Raw genomic sequence first — 14660 nt, forward strand, 5'->3', positions numbered from 1 at the left:
TATAGGGGAGTGATGGGACTGGTACTGTTCAATACATTCATTAACAATATACTGTTCAATATATTCATTATATTCAGGGAACAGAGGCACTGTCAGCAAGTTTGCTGATGATACTAAACTGGGGGGAGTGGCTGACACACCAGAAAGCTGAGCTGCCATTCAACGAGATCTGGACAGGCTGGAGAGTTAAGCAGGGAGAAATCTAATTAAATTCAACAAGGGTAAGTGTAGAGTCTTGCATCTGGGAAAGAATCACTCCATGTAGCAGTACAGATTGGCAAATGTACTCTTAGAATAGCATAAGGGAGAAGGAGTTGGGGAGTGCTGGTGGACAGCAGGGTGACAGCAATGTGCCCTCTGGCCAAGAAGGCCAATGGCATGCTGGGGTCTATTAGAAGGGCTATGGGCAGTAGGTCAACAGAGGTTTTCCTCCCTCTCTACTCTGCCCTCATGAGACAACATCTGGAATATTATGTCCAGTTCTGGGCCCCTCAGTTCATGAAGGACAGGGAGCTGCTGGAGACAGTTCAGTGCAGGGCCACAAAGATGATTAAGGGAGAGGACCATCTCCCTTATGGTGAAAGGCTGAGGGAGCTGGGGCTCTTTAGCTTGGAGAAGAGGAGACTGAGGAGTGACCTCATTAATGTTTACAAATACATAATGGGCAGGTGTCAGTAGGGTTCTTCTTGCTGATGTCCAATGATAGGACAAGGGACAATGGGTACAAGCCAGAACATAAGAGGTTCCAAAGAAACACAAGGAGAAACTTCTTCACTGTGAGGGTAACAGAGCACTGTAACAGGCTGGCCAGATGGGTTGTGAAGTCTCCTTCCCTAGAGACATTGAAAATCCACCTGGACAAGTTCCTGTGTGACCTATTCTAGATGGTCCTGCTCTGGCAAGGGGAGTTGAACTGGATGATTTTTCGAGGTCCCTTCCAACATTCTGTGATTATGTGACATCCACTGAATGCCATTTTCATCAAGCAAGTTCTAGATCACAAAGGGAATCTAAAAGTAAAGCATTATATTATATGCTTCTGTACAACTGATACCTTGCTGAGTCGTTCTGAATCTCTCACGGTACAGTTGCTGCCCAAAAATTTCCCAAGAGTCCTCATCACCCTCTGCACAGCAGGTACATCATCACAGGAGCTGTGAGCTGAACAAAACCTATGTAAGAGAGCAGTCACTCCCAAGAAGCAGCTCTGGCTTGCTCCTGGCGACTTCAGCAAAGGCTGTAAACAAGCATAAAAAGAACAGGATATTTCAGAAAAGTCACTCTCATGATTACTGTAACACTCCATAGAAAATAAACGTGTCAAAATATATTTACACTAAAAGTCTGTCTCAACAATCCACATTTTCAAGCTGCTCTTAAAGGATTTAAATAAGCAATAAACAAAGAAGAAAGGACTGCACTGCAGAGCTACAGTGGAAACTTCTCTGCATGTAAACACGCAGACCAAGTTGGTATCAATGTGACATAGATCTCAGTTCTTTTTGCAAGAAATCATGCCCTGTATGTTTAGGAAGGAGGGTGAAAAAAAATCTAAACTATTTCCCAGCACCCTCAAAATAGTAAAGCCTTCACTAGTAAACAGTTTTTCACCTCAATATTCAGCAAAAAACACTAACAGGTAAGTCACAGACAGCTGACCCGTTTTAAGAATGAAAATTAGCCTTTCTGTCCCATAAACCTGCAAAATCCAAACTTCTGTATCCTCTGAAACAAGTCTGTTACTGTCAAAAAACCCACCACTTCAACCAATGCTTGCAAAGCCCCAATGAACACAAGAGGAATTACTTCATGTAGATGCTGTGGGAAGCCTGCTAACACTCAGAACTGGGTTTTGTAATCCTGGTCAGAACCTGTACAATTAGGAACAGTAGGTTGTGATACACTTCATAAGATTCTGCATGGCTGATCAATGGTTCATTAGCACATATAACATTTTACTTAATTAAAAAAAAATCTTAATGGCTTATTTAAGCTCCAAGACTATTATTTTACCATCCAGAATGCTGCAGCTTCACAAAAAAACATAGTCAGTCCAACTTCAGACTGGGTGACAGATCACACTATATAAACCCAGTAGAATAGCAGATCTTGAAAGGATAACTATACTGTAAAATGGAGCCAGTATGACTCTGCATGCAATTAACTTAGTTAAGGAAAAATGTCAAAAGCTTTAACAATGCTGTGAATACAAAGGACTGAAATGTCTCCACGTGCTCAATACAAAGCACATAGAGAAATAAACTGGAGAATAAAGCTATCTGTCCAAAGCAGGGGGTTGCTGCAACTGCGTCATTCTCCTCACGCTGAGTTGACCTTGAACCTCAAAGCTAAGTAGCCCAAACCAATCTCTGGAGTCCACAAGATAGTTCACACTTTATTTTCTTTACTTCTTTTGTTGGTTTTTTTTTTAGGCTACAAGTGTAAACCAGGCTCCAGTGACCAAATATGACAGCATCCTATTTGGAATCAAGATGAAAACAACCAGTAGTTTCACCACAGAAATGACCTGGTCAGAAAAGGGTTTGGTACAAATCTGTGAAAAAGACTATTACTGTAAAATACAAAAGTCCAGAGCCAGCTGGACTGATGATAAATGAACAAAGATGAAACAGCATCCACTCACAGCAAGAGTGTCAATCATGCCTGAGGTGGGTTTCGGAATGAATGAAAGGGACCAGAAGAAATACTCCACTTTGTCTTCCTCAAGCTCTCCAGAAACTATAATTTCTTTCATTAGGACAACACATGGTTCTGTAGCACAAGATGGGAGAGCATCTATTAGCGGCTGCCTGCAACACAAGAAGGAAATACAGCCAATCTAAAATGACCAGAATACTCAAGGATCAAATAAAACTCCACTGGCTCTCCATAACAATTAATGTTATCCTTTGGTATAGTGACCTTGTGGAAGTATGCCTCAGCCCAGATGTGAGCAAGTGTATTGATGTTTCAAGAACTGTATGTAACTAGGCTTTGAAGGAACAAAAAGCCTGGTTTTCTTTGAAAATGATGCCAAAACACATCCCCACATTCACTTCTAACGACTGGGGTACCTTAAGCACTGATTTTCCTAAGGTGTCTTTTTCCTTTCATTTCACAGATAACAAACAAAAATATTAAAACTGAATTGACTAGTTTTTACTTCCTGTGCTTTTTTAGACCTTATCCAAGTGGAAAGGTTACACCAATATAACAGATGATACATATTTCAGCTCTTAAGAATGTCTCTGTATTCTCTGTCTACTCCCTGTACTGGTGGATGGACATTTTGCATTAACTAGAAGTAGTTTAAACTAAACTGGGTAAGAGCACTTGCATCATAGTAAGAGACTAGTTTGCATGGGATTCTTTCTGGCTTCTAAATTTAATAACCTTGTCCTGAATAAAATTAGCCTGAAGTTAATATAGAAAGAGGTGGAGTAGTTTAGGTTACTTTCTAACATTTATGAATATTAGCGTGACTATTTGTCAAAAGGTGAAAATAAACCTAAGGCAAGTAAGCCAAGACAAAATTTGCCCCTTCTGCATGATATGAAGCTTAATATACTGTTGGAAACATAAAACCTAACGTTAATGATGACAGTTTGTACTGAAACCAAGTGAAAAACTTGTTTCTCCATTTAGACTTTTCAGAATAGTGATTTTGGAAGGAGAAAACAAAAGTATTGGTCTTAATAATACTGGATTCATATCTCTGAAAGTCTGAAACCATTGGATCAGAACTATTCCTGACTGTAAAGGAGTGGGGGCCTTGACCTTTAAAGCTGCAGTTGAAAGATTGGTCCAAATCACCCCAAGTTCAGGCTGTTACTGAAAGATGTGGCTCCACCACATCCATTCTCCCAGCCTAAGATTCATCTCCTCTCCCCCATGAGTACTAAGGACACTGAAGGTACAAATCCAGTTAAGCTTTTTCATAACAAATAGCAGTAGATTCTTGAAACCAGCATCATTGTTATTCACTTAACCCATGACTCAAGTCTCCTGCTCACATTGTTCCTGTAACAGGAAGTCTGTCTGTGGGAATAGGCATGGAACATGAAAGTTTATTTTGCACACAAGAATCATTCAATAAGGAGAGAGTATCATCCTTCTGTCATATAAACAAGATTTGCAATACACATTCTTCTTTTTAAAGTGTTCCACATTTAAATCCAACATTTGGGGATGGATTTAAAACATGAATCTATTTTAAATGTTTATAAAACATTTCTTTCCTATATATATATATAGATATAATATTTTATGCAGCTCCTGAAGGGCCCTTACCAGTTGTCTCTGCATTTAAATGAAGATCTTTGCCATAGTGTTTTTAAGATCCCAAGAGAAAGATGTCGAAGTTCAAACACGAGAGCCATGAAAAGGTCTGCAGTCTGTAAGAAAGCACATTACAGCTTGTAACATTACAGCTGTGCAGAAAGCAGCTTGAGAGAACACAGCCCAGCAAGTGACTTTGGGTTACATCAGCATTGCCATTGATTTACAATTTAACCTCAGAGTAAAACCTCTTTTCTTCCCTGTGCCCCTACATCCCTTCCCTCCTGCTTTCCTCTTCAGGCTGTAAATGCACAGAGAAGCGCTTTCACTCCTCATGTCAGTCTGTCCACACCACTGGAATACACATGAGTAATAAACCAAAATGCAGCACTGTGGTTACAACCCAGGAGAGAAAGCCATAATCTCTGAGTTTGTAAAGCAAGATCCCGATTTATGACGAGAACTTCTGACACAGCCTTAACACAAAATAAAACTATAGTCAAGCTATCATCATATTAGTCATAGCTTTGTGAGAAAGATCATGGAATTGAAGTTTGGACAACACTTAAAAAGTTTTGCTTGAGTACCTCTGGTGCTGTGTACTTCATCTTAATGGAGACCAGCCCAAACACAATTGCTCTCACCTCTGCAGGTAGCATAGGGTTAGTTAGGAGTGTACTAGCAGAAGAGCTGCTCTCCCTGGGTAAGCTAATTGCTATGATATACAGCAGCTATTTTACCTGTAGTACATTATCTCACACCCTTTTCAGTGTAAATAAATGCCAGACCTTCATTAACAAGCTGCTGTACTTGTGGGAAAAACTGAAACACCTACTTTGGGGTTACTTCACTAGAAAACCCAAGTATTTCAATCTAGCTGTACAGTTGAAGCTGAAGAGTTCTGTTGAATAATTTATTTGCACGTGCATGGCTGAAAAATAAAGAGCAACTCAGAGCTGGCTCACACCTCCCTCTTAAGTAGCTGCCTGTAATAGACTTCACATTTAAAAAACCAACCACTCCCACCCTCCACTAAACTTCTATGGCAGTATCAGTTTCCTATCAGCTGAAACAAGTTTCAAGGCACTGGATGTGTACTGCACTACCAGTAGTATTTTTTCTTTTCACAAATGTGATGCTAGAAATCAAATCAATCAAATTTTGAATTGAACTGGATAAATTCTCAAGGCAACAGATGCCTTTATGTTTATGGAATGCAAACCTTTCCATCAGTCTACCCTCTGCTGAAAATGGAGGCTCTTTTATCCTTTTTCAGACTATCTTCATTTGCAACATCCACTACTCACCACATTGTTATTTGGCCTCAGTAGAAGCTTTTTGAGAAATGCTATTGGAAAGGTTAAATACCACATAGATGTGTTCCTCTGAGACCTGACACAAAGTTCAAAAAGGAAGACAGGTCTCATTACTTGAAAAATTAGCAGAATATTAAATACCATAGCTTGTGTGTTCATTTTAATCTAACTCTTTAAAGCTCAGGTTTCAATCATGGTCCATGCCATGCAGATTCAATTCACTTCTTTATTCACTTCAGATGTGAAAGGCTTAGGCGTAAGACTACTGCTCTTGTTACAAAGAAAACATTTTGCTTCACATAAGAATCACATAATCAAAGTCTAATTCCACTAAGTCACATTTGCAAAGGTCTGGGGAGAGACCTGCTTTGACTTCCTGACCTTCCTTCCAGGAGCTTTTTCCAAAAGCAATGAAAAAGCTGGAATAACCCAGTGCCAGCAATGGATTTTAACTTAAGACTGCCGAGACATTTTCAGCACAAAGAAGCTTGTCTTGCTGTAAGAAGATACAGTGATTTCTTACCATGTTGTTTGATAGGCTGAGGGAATCCAACACAAACATTGTTTCTCTTTTTGTTCTTTCGGAATTTCTTTCCTTTTTAGCAGTAGCATATATAATACTATACTCATAACACTTCTAATTCCACAGCTAAAATTCAGTTGGATGCACATGTATTTCATTTTATTCCACTTCATCCCACTTCATCACTACCTTTAAGGTCTATTTTAAAAAGAAATAGAACATTTAATGGTCTATAAAATACTCAGAGAACTGTATTTAATGAAGTTCTTCAAAAGCATTTGTAAAATGCTTAAATTGTAAAATGCTTTAATCCTTAATTGAAGGCCAAGTGTGAAATCAGATGGAGGTGACACACTTTCCCCTGAAGTCTATGTTTGAACAGCTATGGTTACTCTCTCCTTGCCATGGCATAACTTCCTTTCTTCTGAACCTCATCAGTTCTTTCTTATTTGGTTTCTTATCTTACCAGTTAACCTCATGCCACTCTCAATTTCAGGAAAGATGTAATTGTGCCTGTTCATGGACCAGGTTTAACTGACTCAACAGGCTATTCCCAATACTACCTTCTAAGGCTGTCCAATTCAAAGCAAACACTTCTGCTCCTGATAAAGTTATTATTACAGTCATGTAGAAGAAGAACAGTTGAATTTCAAACGGCAAAATAATCCATGTAACTACAGCACCTTAATTCATTATGGTAATCAGAACATCTTCCTTACCTGGGAAATATTCTGTTCTACTCCCTACACCCACAAGTTAGAAACATGCAAATCCTAACACCCAATTAGGCAGTAACTAGCAATTAGAACACCTTGTGAGAAAAAAAAATGGTGAGATCATGCCCTAAAGGTAAACTCTTTTGGGTCAGACTGAGATACAGGAGCTGGGCAGAGTGAATCTGACATACTTTTGTCTACACTGCCTAATGTACACACAGGCACATTCACCAGAGTTATCAATCCACCATCAAACTCCAGACAGCCAAATGTAAATGCAGCACTGAGCAGAAGCTGTGTGGCAAGCTTCCTTTAACCCTCTCTCAAGTGAGGGTCCCTTCTCTGCTTCCCTTTGACCATTCTTTGTCAGTATGGAGCTTGTTCACTAATGGACCATGAGCTAATCTACATCCACATTGAAATTCAATCTTGTCTTATAATAGCATTAAAAAATTGAACAACAACATTGCTTCCTTGGAAATGACATAGTCTCCACCCCCATTTTCACATCCCTTCACTGTTTTCCCTGGAGTTGGGGATTTTCCCTTCCATTTATTCTTGGGTTTGTGTCCTGAATGAAATGCATAATCTTGCCTCATTCAGAGTCAAACAATAAGGAGACAAACAAGCTATACATGTGTGACACTGGAGCTGTCTCCCAAGCAACACTGTGGGCATTCCCAGAACTTCTTTCCTGGCCCAAAGGACATTTTATGGGTTGGAATAAGGGGTAATAAAGATCTGCTTTGAAATGTCTTGTCACACAGAAGGAACACCCCAAAACAGTGAAAATGGCTGACAACTAATCAAACCCTGTGCTGGGACAGGCATATGATGAATAATTCACCTCTTTTTTTTAGGCAGTGGCACAGACAGCAGCCACTTGTGTTATTCTTAGTAATTTACAAACCAAATTTCCCACACATGAAGCCAGTGGGCCTCACGGCTCTTTGGAGACAGAAGGGACATCCCACCAGTACTGGGAAAAGTCATCTGCCATTCTTTCACCAAAGACACTGAATTATGAGTGTTTAAAAGAAGGCAGGATCTAGAGAAAGTTTCTCAGGTCCATTGTCATAATTTCTTCTTTCACCATTTTCCAAGCAGTAGATTGTATACTAGAGTGTAGCCCTCTAGTCTCTTCCCAGATGCCATTACACACTGCTGTCACAATGACAGCCACACAGAATTAAGCATTATCATTCCCAAAGAGCCTGCTTTTATTTTACACTAGTAAGTGTCATTATGTTTATGGCTCTGTTATCCTTCTATACCCCACAATCTCCCTAGCATGAAGCTAAAAAAAATGGCAAACATGCCTATAATTCACAGAGAAACCTCTCCCATATACCATCACCCAGAAGGCTACCTGCTGCTCTCTCCTCAGCCTTGTGCTGGGGTCAGACTCTGAGCACCATTTAATAGGCTGGGAGTAACTCCTAGGGTTGTAATTTATCATAGCTGACTGAAGTTGTCTGCTTCACTTGTTGCCACTGTGATCCTCCTCCACCCTGTGCCTTTGCCTTGTCCCACACCACATTACACAAACACCTACTTGTGCTCATTAATCGCAGCTAAAGCTAAGAGAAAGGGGAATATACACAGTATAGTAATTTCTAAACAGGCACCACTGGCCTGCAGAGCCCTAATCCAGCAGTGCACTCTTCTCCTGTCCCCATAAAGCCTGCACAACATCTCCCAGTGTCTCTGTGTCTCCCAGAGAAGAGACAGGCAGTGCTTTTATTTGTTGACAGGGGATTTAACCTAGACAAAGAAAGGTGAAGTGTCTTCTCCTAGGCTTGGTCTAAAGTTTCTTGTTAACATCACTTGTACCTGTGCATTTACAGGAGAGATCACAGCCCCATTGCATAAAAATAGCCTTGCTCCATAGCACCAGCAACCTAACCACACCACAACATGACAGGGCAGTATCACGAATGTATCACGAATGAGCCCACTAAACTCATCAGTGCCAAATTCATGGAGGCACCAAGACCTACTTCAGCACTTTCCCCATTAGACCTTATTTGTTTTCTAGTAACATCCTGATCATAAATGACTTCAACATGAAGTGTTCTATTTTCAAAATTACTTTTTTTCCAGTTGTTTAACACAGAAACTTCACTATTAACAACTACTCCATCTGAAAGATATATGAAGTGCCCTCTTCTTTTTGTCACTGCCCTTAGTCCATCTCAAGTCAGCTATGACTAAGCACCATCACCTGTTGATCCTTTTGCATTGTATGTAATGGATGTTCTTCACAATCTCTGAACAGGGATCTTCATTTCAAAGCCAATGACAAACACTAACTGATCCAGCTGCTGGTGGTATCAACAAAAACTACAAGACCTGTCTGAGTTAGGGAGACAGGCATATTCTCATCTAGAACCATGGTCAGGGAAATAACAGAGAAAAATTAAGCCACTGCATGTTCCACATGACCAGAATATTCCATCTTATCTTAGCAGCATTCACCAGTGAAAATGGTTTAGGTGAGAAGACATTTCCTCCATTTTCCAAGCAGCATCCCCAGAAAATGCAATGGTTATTAACAGAATTCATCAGAAGCACACAGAACCAACCAGCCAAACAGCAAAATAAAAATTGGGAACATTTTCTTTCAGGTTAATTTGAAATACAGTTCAAAATTGCTTTTTCCCAGTATTCAGGGACTGTATGATGTTTTGACTTGTCTTTTCACTTTGATTTATTGTTTATACAGGAAAATGACTCTTCAAAGCACTTTTTCTTTCTATAATCCCACAATTAAAAAATGCCCAAAACAATTGAAGGCTTCATTATTTCAAAATTGCTGCCCTCTTAGTCATCTCTTATCTGTGAAGGAGAACTCTCACATCACAAAGGGTCTATCAGAGGTTATAGGTAAAAGCTCACCTCGAAACTCGCACTATGAGCTAAGCAAAGCTTCCACACTAGTTCAGTCACTTCTCCCCCAGTGGTGCCCCTCACAGTTTCTTCTCTTTCATAGAGCATGCTGGTCACATACAGATCCTGGGAGTCCACTGGAAAGACATAAGGAAAAAATCAGATATCTGGTAGTTCCTGGCCATTTGCTATGTTAACTCTAAATGCCAGGGGAAAAACTCAATCTGAGCCTTTATTTCTACATGTAAGAATCCCTCTAGTCCCAGTAAAGCCAATGAATATGAATGCCTGCAGTCAGGTTGAATGCAAGAATACAACAGAATAGAAGCCTAAAGACAAGTGTGACCTGAAAGGGAGAGTCAGAGAAACAAGACAAAGAAGATAGGCATGAAGAAAGCCCAACTTCCCATCAATATGCCTCTCACAATGGCCCTGCTACTTTACATTCATCGCCCTTTCCAATTTTATCTAATCACTCTTCCTTCCCACATTTCAGCCTCCCAAAAACTCAACAGGAGATCTAGGTGCCAAGAAAAATAAATGGCCTGATTCTTAACCTCTTCCTGAGGAAGACTCTTATAATCTTATGTCAGCACAACTGTAAACAAAAAGTATCCTGGAAATTTGGATTTTCCTTCTAAAAAACCCCACAACTACTTAGAAGCAGATCAAAAACTCATACAAAATGTTTCTCAACATTTTGAGCTCAACTTCAAAATCTGTCCTCAGGCAAACATCCCACTGGCTTTAGTAAAATTATTCTCCTGAGGAGAAGCACAGAGAGCAAAGAGGAGCAAGAACTGAAACAGTTCTGAGACACGGCATATCCTGAGTTCCCTTGGGACTTGTGATTATTTAGGTTCCATTCCTACACAGACTAGGAATTGTGCAGAGACACTGGAAGGCTGATGCTTTGTGTAAAAGGGGGCTGGGTATGTCAAGTTTCCCAGAATCACAGAACCTTAAGGGCTGGAAGGGACCTTGAAAGATCACCTAGTCCAACCTCCCTGCCAGAGCAGGACCACCTAGAGTAGGTCACACAGGAACTCATCCCGGTGGGTTTTGAATGTCTCCAGAGAAGGAGACTCAACCACCCAATTGGCCATTACACAAATGTATCACTTTTGGAGACCCAGCTATCTTCACTATAGCAGGCCCCAATTCCCAAAGAAGGAACAGCTCTCAGTAGCCCGGCCTGCAAAAACTCTTTCACATAGTTTAAGACATTCAAGGAAATATCAGGTGCAAAGTGTTCTCACATGCAAGACTCAGAACAAAACCTTTTAATAGGAAATACATTTCTTTCAGGAGAAACACCAGGTTACCTTGTCTGTACAGTGTCTCTGTTTGCACTTCCAGGAGTTTCAGTGAAGACTGTGTCTGGGTCTTTGCCCCACTGCCCTTCTGAGAGAGCAGTGTAAGAAGGTTGGACTCAGTACAATTAGCTTCTGCCAGGACTCCATCCTTAATGCTCTGAACACACTCCAGCTTGGAGGACAGGATCTGTTGCTCAGACTGAGAAGATCAGAGACTTCAGGTAAAGTCTTGGACCTATGTCAGCCTGCCCAATCCATTCTCCCACAACTTCACAGAGGATTCCAGTGCTGTGATACAGTGTGAAATCTCTTGTCTGGACCTTTGACAGTGTCCAGTCTGTGAAGCTTAATACACTATTTATTCTGTCTCATTTTTCCATCATTGAAATGTAACTGCTACTAACTTTCAGTGTCATATGGTCTTAATTCATTTCAGCTCACAAAGCATCAGTGCTAAGGTCTTTTTGGTCAGCAGAGTAGGGAAAAGCAATAACCTGGTAAACTGTGACTAGCTAGTACAATACAAGAAACAAGTAATATCCACCTAACAAAAATGGTACAAGATATAAACATTGGCTGCATTTGTTAACAGTGGAGAGCTGTAAGTGTGGCTTTTAGAAAAGCTTCTGTCTTTCCAAAGTTCTCTGAAAAAGAACAGCTTTGTTTGCATAACATATTTTTCTTCTCCAAACCTCTTTATTCCACTGTTTCACACTCTACTTTCAGTTTACCATGATTTTAATGACAGAGTTTAATCCAGTGCCTAACAACCTCTTGCATTTATACTGTAATGTTCATCAACTACAACACAAATTTGCATTAAAAACAAATTCTATCACAGGTATTACAGGGATAACAATATTCGTCCTATTTTTGCTAGGGATTCAAGTTTGAGTAGACACACACAAATATAATGGAGCAAAAACAACTACTCACAAATGTTTTCATTTATATTAGGGCTCTTCAAAGAAATTAAAAGACCCTATGGAGGAATCAGTGTCACTCCCCAACACTTACTGACATATGAGGAAGAACAACAGACTGCACAGAAGTTAAACCCGAATATCGATGAGAGCAGAGGTTTAAGTCCCTTGTCTTGACAAGAATGGGACCTTTGTGCTGATACCTGGTTGGGCACATTCCCAGAACATCCACCTGGTAACAAACATACAGTGTTGAATCACACATGCACACACATAATACAAGCAGGTACTGAGTTATTGCAATCAATAATTGTCTGAGAAGTCTGATGTTAAAGCCTCGTAAAATTGGTTTTCAAAGTCATGATGAATAATCACGAATAATGAATATTGTGTTTTCCTCAGAGAACAGTTAAAGCACAAGCCCTGATGTTACAGCTCCTCAGAGGACTCCACAATACACATCTTTTCCTCAGGCAACCAAGCAGTGAATTCCAGTCCTCAAGAAGAATGTAAATGATAGATAATTTCATAACATTCACTACAAAAAGTAATCAATTCACCATTGGCTGCTGACTAGTCATCAAGTGACAAAAACCTTTAGTTATTTACAAAGGGAAGAGACAATGTGTACAGGATCAAAAGTCACCCCAAAGCATGACTCTACCAACAGCCTCACCTCTTCAATGACTGCAGTAGCAGTGGGTGCTTGTGATGTCTGCAGGACACTGAGAACGCCTCGCTTTATGTTCAGTGCCCAGGTCTGTTCACTCCTCACAGGACAGAGCTTCAAAACTTTCCCATCATGGAAAGAAAAATGAAGAAGATGCTGTTCTAGTATTTCCCTGCAATAAAATAGTTTATAGTTTCTTGCTTCAAACAGTGGGTGCAAGTCAGTTTGTGACATTAGACTCAGATTTTCTGAACAGAGACGTTCATCCACAATGGATCTGGCTTATTCTGCATCTCAATTCTTTATAGCAAGCTTCTGTTCTTCATGAATTCACTCTGACCCTAAAATTCCTTTAAAAAACTCCCAAAACCTACAAAAAACCCTATCAAGATAATCAAAGCATCATCAGCATAACTGTAACTTAATAAAGCCAACTCTTGGTAAATTCTTTACCAGTAATTATACTTCATGGCAATGAATCTTGCTTAATGTAAGAGAGAAATTCTGTTTGATGATTCAGGGGTGCCTTTAGCACTGGTAAGCATCTCTCAGTTGCAAAGCAACTGCAAATACTCTTTATCATTCCTCTTCAGCTGTGACACACACAAGATCAACTGCTTTCCAATCAACTCATATCTTCCCGTTCTGTCAGAGCTCTAGCCCAAAGTCATCCCCCTGCCTCTGCTGACAGTCCACTCCCTGATTGCTTTTGTGATCCCAGATTGAGAGTATAGTGTTTTCTACTTTTGCAAGAAATGACTTTTTAACATTGATTGGCACTTTTAATACAATGTGCTTTAATAATGTATTGCCCCACTAAATAGGGAAAAATAAGCCATGCACTGGAAGAATTCTACAGCTGAGCTAGATGGTCAGCTCCCATACAGGGAGATACACAGTCCACCTGCACATGAGCTGAAGGACTAACTGTTCATTTAGTCAACCAGGCCACAAAGACAATGCAAGAGAAACACTTTCAATGCACCAACACCTCCATAAAGCCTTTCCAGTAGAAGAGACTGCACACAGGATAAGGGCTTCTAAACTCCTAGGCAACTGTTGTCGCTTTTGCTACTATCTGTGGGAATTACATGCATGTTCAGAGGACAAGCTTCACCACTGTATATTCACAATAGGCTGAGGCAAATGCTAATTAGGTTCACTCATCTGAATAATTATTCTCAATAGCCAAGCTTCAGTGAATGCTTTCTTTGCTACCTTTGGTTTTTTTGGCTTCTCTGCAAAAAACAAGACACAACTGCTCCTACCTCTATGTAAATCTTACTAATAACTTCATGGAAGATGTGCCTGTACTCTGATTTCATTCTACCCACTACCACTGCCCCTGTGGAACAAAATGCTCTTCCTGATGAATATAAAAAGCTATGCATTTACTCCAGACTTGCTCTTTTTCACCCTTTGAATTGAGTCAATTACCTCAATTCTCAATGTCCTTTAAAGGCTTCGGATCCAAGTGGCAGGACAAAGAAAAAGATTACAAGGCTGAGCTTAATCAGACAACAGAACTGCTCTTTTCTGAGACCCAAGAAGCATCATCTCTCTGGGAAAATACCAGACCTCCACAGTTTGAAGAGACTTTTTGTACAGACATCTTCACTAGAGTCAGGGGGAAACACACTGCCATATGTTACGAATGAGCTACTAAAAATAAACACATGCAAGGAAGAAAATGACAATAGACCAACAAATGTAGTTTAAATATCCTGGAAGAAAAAAAAAACCCACAATGTTTTGCATCATGAGAATCCTCCAAACCAACAGCTTCAGAAATGTACTTCAAAACTCAAGAGCCTGTACAAGTAAGAATGAGTGATCCATACACTCTGCTAGCCACATAGAGGCCTGATGATTTGTACCCAGAATCATTTTAATTGTCTACTCTCCAAATGTTTTTACAGTAAATGGGATGAAAATTAAGTTCAATTAAACCTTTTTGGATCACAGGCCTTTCATTTTGCTGATGCTGCTCATATCTTGATCCTTACTTTAATAAAACCAAACAGCCCTC

General features: G+C 40.0%; 1 protein-coding gene across 1 annotated transcript in view; it reads right to left on the reverse strand.

Moving 5' to 3' along the window:
- The window catches only part of LOC133625092 (uncharacterized), a 96338-nt gene that overhangs the window by 70463 nt on the left and 11215 nt on the right, over positions 1-14660 (reverse strand). The window contains exons 5-11 of the mRNA XM_061991971.1: positions 12638-12803; positions 12056-12193; positions 11048-11237; positions 9732-9859; positions 4291-4394; positions 2645-2810; positions 1055-1237 (exon numbers count right to left, since the gene is read on the reverse strand). Coding sequence (XP_061847955.1) covers positions 1055-1237; positions 2645-2810; positions 4291-4394; positions 9732-9859; positions 11048-11237; positions 12056-12193; positions 12638-12803 — 1075 coding nt within the window. The remainder of the gene's footprint in view (positions 1-1054; positions 1238-2644; positions 2811-4290; positions 4395-9731; positions 9860-11047; positions 11238-12055; positions 12194-12637; positions 12804-14660) is intronic.

This window comes from Colius striatus, chromosome 3, assembly GCF_028858725.1.
Source record: "Colius striatus isolate bColStr4 chromosome 3, bColStr4.1.hap1, whole genome shotgun sequence".
Classification (NCBI taxonomy): domain Eukaryota; kingdom Metazoa; phylum Chordata; class Aves; order Coliiformes; family Coliidae; genus Colius; species Colius striatus.